At 41.9% G+C, this 8,818-nt stretch overlaps 1 protein-coding gene across 1 annotated transcript; it reads left to right on the top strand.

Moving 5' to 3' along the window:
* Positions 1 to 331: 331 nt before the first annotated feature.
* On the top strand, positions 332 to 3,211 carry IL6 (interleukin 6). Its single transcript, XM_018075147.2, is given in 5 exon segments — positions 332 to 474; positions 476 to 572; positions 676 to 789; positions 1,004 to 1,150; positions 2,993 to 3,211. Coding segments are annotated over 5 exon segments (693 nt in total). The 3' UTR covers positions 3,185 to 3,211.
* Positions 3,212 to 8,818: the final 5,607 nt, after the last annotated feature.

Here is an 8,818-nt window from a genome sequence, read left to right as displayed (position 1 = left end):
GCTCCAGCTCTGGCCCCGGCCGAGACCCCGCGGGGTCAGGTGAGCCGGCGGCGTGTGCAGGGGGCAGCCCAGCCGTCAAAGAATTACGGAGCAGGATTACTTCATGTTCCCACCGGCCCCGTTTCACAATCCCGCTCTCCAACAGTGTCAAGCCGGCACGCTCCTTCAAGCACACACCCCCCCCCTCCGTGTTCTCATGCCGGATTTTCCCAGGCCATGAATAATCTCGAAGCCCCCTCGATAAATACACGTTCAGGGATGCCCGGAGCTCATTCAACCCGCCAGCCTCGCCGACGAGAAGGGGCCGGGGCCGGAGCCGAGAAGCCGCACGATGAAGTTCGCCCCGAGCTGTGGCTGTGCCCGTGCCCGCTCCGGCCGCCGCCAGCCCGCGCTGCCGATCCTGCTGCTGCCGCTGCTGCTGCTGCTGCCGCGGGCCGCCACCGTCCCGCTGCCCGGGCCGCAGGACTCCTCGGGAGGCCGAGCCGGAGGAGCGGCGGCGGCGGCGGCGCTGCCCCACAGCCTGCGGCTTGGCGCAGCTGCTGCGCGACCGGGCGGCTCAGCTGCATGCGAAGGTGGGTACGGGCGGCCCGCGGGCTCGCACTCCGCACACACCCGGCCCGGGAGGGGCTGCCTCCGGCCAAGGTGCGACCGAAACTTCTTGGTGTCTCTCCCCAGATGTGCGAGAAGTTCACCGTCTGCGAGAACAGCGTGGAAATGCTCCTCCAGAACAACCTCAACCTCCCCAGAGTGACGGAGGAAGACGGGTGTCTGCATGCCGGCTTCGATGAGGCAAGGAACTCCTTTCTGGTCTAACCCTACGTGCCTGGGGCAACTTTTGCCTGCTAAAAAAACCTGTGGAAGTTGACCTAAAGATTTGTGCCGGTTCCAGCTGACTTTAGCCAGACCTCCACACTGTATAAGCATCATCTGCTAACCTGCACAAAGCATTGCGATCAAGGCATTTTGAGCTGTAAGTGACTTTCTCACCTTTCTCTCATTTCAGGATAAATGCTTGAAAAAAATCTCCAGTGGGCTTTATACATTTCAGACATACCTCAAATACGTGCAAGAAACTTTTATTAGTGAAAACCAAAACCTTGAATCGCTATGCTATAGTACAGAGCACCTGGCACATACCATAAGACAAATGGTGAGTTGGTTTTAAATTCACTCTGATAACTGTTATGGCTTAATACTGATGTGCAGTCAGAGATAGAGGATGCTGTGTGAAGCTGAACATTTCCCAATGAAACAACAGGTGACAGTTCCTTATGCTCAGATCTTATACTCATGACTAATTTAGAGGTTTTACAAAGTTTTGGTTTCTTTTCTTAAAGAACAACTCTTCTTCCTACTTTCTATTGAATTTCTAATTTCCAAACCAATTAAATGCATTTAAAAAAAAAGGCAAATACATTTTTACAACAGTATTGATCTTTAAAACTCTCCAAAACAAACTTTTAAGCCAAGCTGTATGGTATATTGAAATATCTATCAGTAGCTTAAAAATCAAGGAAGATAGCTGCCTATTAAAAAGCACATATTTTGCTTGTAATGATCATGGAAAAAAACCCCTTTCTTGACAAATGCTATTTTGATTTGGTAAACTAAATGCTACTTATTTCTGACAGACATTTTCCATGTTTTAGAGAGCTCTGACAGATCACACTTCAAAAATTCACTTATTTCCTGCAGTTCTTGCTCACATTAAAAATCCTTAACATAAATATTTCCTTAGTCATTGGGGGATCTATTTGCCCAAGTAAAAATCATCCATGTAAGGACTGCAAAAGTCTCAGGGTATTATTTCCTTCAAGATGAGTTTTGGTGTGTGAAAAGTCCACTGTTTGTTTGCCATACCTTTCCTAACATATTGATTTATGCCCATCATTCTTTAAAGTGAAAGGAAGCTGAACTGCTTTTTTCACAGAGTGCTAGCTGAGAATAATAGCCCCATCATAAGACAGCAACTGACTACTGGCTTCCAACTTGATATATTAGTTTGCAGAAAGTTTGTTTCATAACTGTGGGAAATTAGGGGGGTTTTTTTGGAAAATTAGTAGAATCAATGTAATCAAACAGGCAGAATTAAACACAGTGATCAAAAGCAAAACCTGTACTTGTAGAAACTACAGAATTTTTGAGAAAAAGTCTTCAAGTTGGAAATTTTTCTTTATGAGAGAAAAATCTGCTATTTAAGGCAAGAATCTGTCACTTGTGGTTAGATAGATTCACCAGGACAATACCTGTCTGGATATCCAGACACAAACTTTTACAGAGTGTAACAAGGAGCTGGGTATATCAGTAACAGGGGGTGTGATCAGAATCCACTTCCAAGTAGTCTGGACAGAAAGAATATTTATATTTCATATTTCACAAAAAAAAAGATGTTCCAGAAGGAGGCTTGCATAATAATAAAGTACATAACTCCTTTCACTCATCTTGTAGTTGTGCTCCCACACATCAGTGAAAGTTGGCGGCACTCAGTCTCCTCTGTGACTAAATGCCTGGAAAGTAAGAATTAAGCAACTAAACAAATTTGACATCTTTGGAAACTGTTAATCTACTACAAAACATGAGAGTTTTTACTCCCAATGTCAGCTTATGTAACTCAGGATGGAGCAGCCAGTACAGGTTAGAGCAAACCACGATCAGGGCCTTCCCACCTCCCCACAAGACTAACAGACAGCAGGAGAGGTGCATTGATCTGCTCAGTGCAGTGTTGGACCACAGTGCCAGACGTTGCATTCAAACCAGAGCAAACAGTATAGATCAGAGATTCTTACACAGGAATCGTAGCAGGCATCAGCACTGCTCAAACCCCTCCACAGAAGCATGGCTGTACAGAAGCACAGCTCCCAGGGAGGGCTGTTGTCTGCAGTACAGAAAGCGTGGATATGCAGCTGGTTGGGAATACACAAACTGATGCTCTCCAACAAGCTCAATTACAATGTTTTAACCAGGATCCCCCCAATATTGTCTTTTTTCATAGGTGATCAATCCCGAAGAAGTGATCATCCCAGATGCAGCTACCCAGGAATCCCTCCGCACAAAGCTGAAGTCCAGTAAGACCTGGATAGAGAAAATCACCACCCACCTCATCCTCCGAGACTTTACTTCATTTATGGAGAAAACAGTGAGGGCTGTGCGCTATTTGAAAAATACCAGGAGTTTCAGTGCCTAAATGTTTTAGTTCAGGCACAATCCTTTGTTACACATCTGTCATGTGGCAGACAAGAGTGTTGTTCTGTTTTAAGAACCAGAAATAGTAACAATGGTTTGCATTTATATACATTCTTATTTCCTTCTAGGAAGTTATTTATTATATTTAAAATATTTATTAATTTCTAATGTTTCTTATTTATATTTTCAATATTTAGAAATAATTTAAGCAATTTTCTAATGGTACTATTCAGAATAGCAACTTATTTAATATGTACTCAACAAAAAAATATTTTCAGAACCCAGAAAAATTGTTGTATACCTTATGTTTTTAAACTATTTGAAAGATGCTATTTATGACTTATTTATATTTTTAAAACAAATAAAAGCTGATTTTAAAAAAAGGCCTGTATAACCCGTGTGAACTTTAAATAGGACTAAGGCACTCTAATCTATTCAAGTTTTTAATGCCTGCAATTATCAGAATAACCACTTTCAAGAATTTATCTGTATAATGAGTTCAGTTATCTACATAGCATGTATGTACACACATACACAGACAACTTGGTCAACATATAATTCATAAAATTGGATATAAAGGAACCAGAAGTAGTGAACATGGAACTTAACAGTGTACACAATAAACTACCATTGCTCCTGAGAAACAAATGAACAATAAGTCCCCTATATTTAATAAGGAAAACTCCATAAAACTGTAACTGTTTGGATCTTCTTACAAGTTTAACAATCTCTTTTAAATAAATAAAATGGTGAGACAACCACATTAACCACTTTGACATGAATACTATCTTTTGACTAGTTTTATTGCTGTCATCCAAGGGAATTTTCCAAGTTTGATTAAACATTTCTCCCTCCTCTCTCAAGAAGCAGAAAAAAAATCTTAGGTTCTTTCCTTAGGTGCTATAAATCAACATATTGCTGCTGAGATGTCAATGACCATGGATGATACAATGCATCTGTCTTTTATATTCCACTAGGATGGACAGGCCACAAACCACGAATGCATATTCTTGAATACTGTATAGAAAAAAAAACAAAACAAAACAAGACCTAAGCCTGAGTATCAAACTGCTGAAACTTTCCTTAGCTGCATCACCTGCAGCACTGGAGCTGTGCAAGTACCAGGTATACCCAAACTTTGAGGAATTCACAGGCCTCACAATGGATGCAGGCAGCAAAAGTCACTCGAGCTTTGTCTCTAAAATTCATAGAATATTAATTACTCCCTCTCTTTTTCTTCCAGCACAGCAGTGAAGATGAGGAGATGAAAGGCATGCCCTGGAATGTGGATAAGGATGCCAGTAAATTCTCCTCTTCCTCTGAGCGATCTGATTGTCCACATATGCATTCCACCACTGGGGATGCCAAAACAGTGACCAGTTCACTCACAACCCACATTTCAGATGCTCTAAACAAACAAAACCACTGCTTTGCCCAATATGGTAAAACTGTCATCTTAAGTTGTGCAACATCTTGAGAAAGAATGAGGAGACCTCAAGGTGGTCACTTTAAAGATGTTTGTGGTGAACCATTTTTCTCACAGCACGCAAGATCCTGCTTTAGCCGTCCTGGCACGTGCTAGAAAACATAGGAAAGCCTGGTTTGGCTTTTTCACTGCTTCCTTTAAGAAGAGATTTTTTTTTTTGGTGACCATTTGGTTAGTGATCATTCCGGCCCTTATTATCACAATAACAGCTATGAGACCCAAATGCGGATCCCACACCGGACCTTATTACTATGTGAGAACAGAAAGGGGAAAAAAAATAAAGACTGACCAAAAGGAAAGGCATTTCCTGGTTTCACCTCTCCCAGTAGAAGGTGGCTGCCTGAGATCACCATTAGTTACTTATGTACACTGGAGCGAAACAAACTTGCACTCATCCCCTTAAAGGCCAGAAAGCATCTATGAATGGAGGTACTGAAATCCCTTGCAGTTGATAGACAAGCACCCACACCTCTTCAGCTGGCAGCCACTCCAGGTGGTCTGCAACTGTAATAAAGATCTAAATGCTGCCACATTTGAGGATGTAGAAGATGAGCAAAGATCACCACTTGTTTGGTGGGGAGGTCAACTTTTGAGTCCTTCCTGGAGTGTAGGATATCGCTGGTGCTGCTGCAGAGCTGACATTATTTTACACGTGGCTCCTCCACAGCCACCTGCAATTCTCAGAGCACTTCAGTGCAGCAGCTGCTTTGCTGGCCATCACTGCTGTCACAGTGCCAACTTCAGGGACTGCTGCCAGGATAAGCACTGCTTGCTGAAACCAACGCTCACCGGTGCTTGTGGCACAGGAAGATTTGCAGTGGGGAATTCAGATGGAAGTCAGAGGAGACCTAAACATTGTTGAGCATGTTATGGGGCCTCTCAAATGACCCAACTAGTCGTCCTTTATCCAGTTTGCTGTGTAGGAAGTATTTGTCAACAATCAAAAAAACACACATAGGCATTTATTTTAGTTGGCAGACCAGCGTAAACATGTAAAAAAACAGAACAAGAGTAAAAATGGGCATTCCTAACTACATTTAGCCACAATGAAATACCTCAACACTTCAACAGAAGAGAGCTCCTCCTAACTGACAGCTAACTCACTGAGCAAGGCAAAAAAAACCCCTAAAAAACAAAACGATGACAAAAAAACTCCAAACCAACCAAAACAAAAAAAGACCTGCTAATAATTACAAAAAAAAATAGGAAATTACCACACAAAGCACCATTCTGGCTGCTGCTGTACAGGACCAGCTTTGCCCTACAGATCCCTGCTAGCCCTTCCCCTTCCACTGTATCCCTACTCAGTAACCCCATACTGAGATTCTGGAATGCTCAACAGATGAGCAGCTCCCTTCATCCTGATTTTGAAATCCCAATGCAGGAAGAAGGTGAAGCTATGTTGAAAAGTATGCATACACTCTATGCAAGAAAAAGCCCACAGTATTAAGAAACAGTGTTAACAATGCTGCCATAACAGTAGAATGCTAGACAAGAGAGGAAAAAACCCCAAACAATCAAAACAACAATCACAACGAAAATTAAAAAGACAGAATGCAACCTAATATTAAAGTCATCTGTAATACAAAAATACTTTTTTTTTCCAATTATAGTCTCTGAAGTATCATTTTTCAATTTTTTTACCATGCTTGTGATATTGGGTGGGAAGCTTTCTGTAAACCCTTGCTTCTCAAGTCAAATGATTAGATAACAATTTCTTTCTCTTTGATAAGAGGAAAACCAAAACCCACCCCCTTGCTCCCCAGAAATGCAACCTCTGCAGGCTTCAACACTGGAGTACCATTTTCTCCCCGAACTCCTAGCAAAACCAACTAATTCCTGCAATCTAAACATATTTAACCAAATCTTGGCATATTTTCAAGACTGACCTTGGCAGTCATCAGAAAACACACTACAGAAATTTTGCAATCTGAATTTCTATTCAGTGACCAGAATTTAAGAAGATTCAGTCTTTCATGAGAAAATCCATTTTTAAAAATATTAAACATTTATTTTCAGAATCAGAAGAGTGAGATTTGATTTGCCTTGCCAAAATATCCTTTTCCACTTAACAGATACCCTTTTAGAAAATACCCTTTTGCACTTAGCAGATAAGGATTCCCTCCATCTCACCCATTCTCTAATCCTGAATTAATATAAGCATAACCAGGAAACAATGCATGTAACCCACAAGCTTAACCAAGACATGGCTATTGCATCACAGGCCATCATGGAAAAGTATTTAGAAATTGTAATTAAGTGGTTATTTGCAAAAATTAGATTAGTCATATGACATTTAACAGGATGTGATCTCTATTCCTGTGGTGAAAACTGATGTAATGAGCTTTAATTTCCAAATATCATTAGTATCATCATAGCTTAAATTCCAAGCCTGTAACAAAATAGTTCAAAAATATCCAGGGTATATGCTTTATATATAAAGCCAACATGATAGATCTCTGTTTCACTTACAACACAATGCAAGACTAGATCTTAAGCAGCATTTTGTCACCCACAGCCATTTTGGAAGACAGTCGTACAAAGCAGCAAAGGACGGGTTTTACATGTTGCCAACACTGGGGCCTGTTGTGACAAAACTCTGAACATTGCTTTGGTCTGCAGTGTTTATGTGTTTAAAAGCTACAGTTTAAACTAATAGGAGTTTTGCTCATGAATTAATTAACAAAAAAAAGGAGATAGCCTCTGTTTTATAACTGATGAGATAACAGCACAGTTGTTGTACCAGCCGCATCTACACCAGGAATTTGTATCAGAAGGAAATACCTATTCCAAATTTCCTATCACCTTAACTTTGCCTCACAGCTGGCCATCCTTGAAGAGTTGTTAGAGCAAACATGTAGGTTCCTTTGTAGATTAACTTATTAAGAACAAATTTATACTGAAATCCAGATATTTTTGTTCTCCTTTGTTTAGTGATGACACTACACTGACTGTTTTTTCACAGCCTACTACCAGGAGATCCACGGACCAAACACCAAGACCAAGAAAACCACCAAACTCAAGACTCCCTCAGGATTGCACACCAAGTATCACAGAAGCCCCACAGGGCTCTGTGGTTCCTCTGATGTGCATGCTTTTTTCTCACTTCTCACTTCACCACCTTTAAAAGTCTTGTCCATGTTTAAAACCCTTTGTTGTTGTTCTGACTGACCTCCTTGTCTTTATTCTCTTTTCAGGGCCCTAATTCTCTCCCTGCCTTCCTTCCTCCTTGTCTCTTAGCCTGTCTTTATCCCCCTTTGCATTGCTTGCTATGCCCACACCCCAGGGCCACTCCTCAGAGCTGAGCTTGCAGGAGATGCTTTTCTAAAGGGCCTGTCACCACTGAGCGCTGGAGAGTCTCTGCCCACCATGATTACCAAACAGTACCAGGTTGTATCTGATCTTCTGACTTCATCTCAATACAGTAATGGGAGAGGCAGTTTTAAGAAAATACAGGAATGATAAAAAATACAGAAATTGTTCCTGAATGGTAAAACCACCAGCAGCTCTTGCAGTCAGCGTGCCAGCGAACAAGCTATTCAGCTGCCAGGATACTGTATTGTTCCTTGCCCACCATAAGCTCCTGGGACTTTGCTGGTTTTTCACTCACAGATTGGCTGGAGGAGAAACATCCCATTCCTTCAGTCCTGAGTTAAGAACAATCCTTTGTTCACAGACACCTTGGAGACTAAACAAAAGCCACTGCTACCTTTGTGTCTTTCCTAGGAGGAGGCCAAGAGACAGAGCAGCACCTTCTGACAAGATGTAAAAGGACCACGGGCACAGGACTGCAGGTCACTTTAGACAGAGAATGGGGCATTCTTCTTGCATTAAAATCCTCAAGATGCCTTCACTTATGGCAAGCAGGACACTGAGCAGAGTAACCTTTGATCTTCCTAAGACTGGTCCAGATGGAGACATTCCTCTGGTCGCTTGTGCAATTGTTTGTCACCAGGTACAACAGGCTCCAGAGACAGCCTCTCACTTTCAGTATTTCCCTGACACTAAGACAACCACAAGCATGCTCCACTTCCACTTTGAAGCCACAGGGTGCTAAGCCGACCAATCCCTATCTCCAGGTAAGATCAACTGGACACCCCAAAGTTAGTACAATCTCCACAAAACACAGCAAGGCATCAATGATTTTAT

The sequence above is a fragment of the Manacus vitellinus genome, unplaced genomic scaffold (assembly GCF_001715985.3).
Source record: "Manacus vitellinus isolate BGI_N305 unplaced genomic scaffold, ASM171598v3 scaffold_3_pilon, whole genome shotgun sequence".
NCBI lineage: Eukaryota > Metazoa > Chordata > Aves > Passeriformes > Pipridae > Manacus > Manacus vitellinus.
Note: the sequence above shows the minus strand (reverse complement) of the source record. Positions and strands in the feature narration are given on the sequence as shown.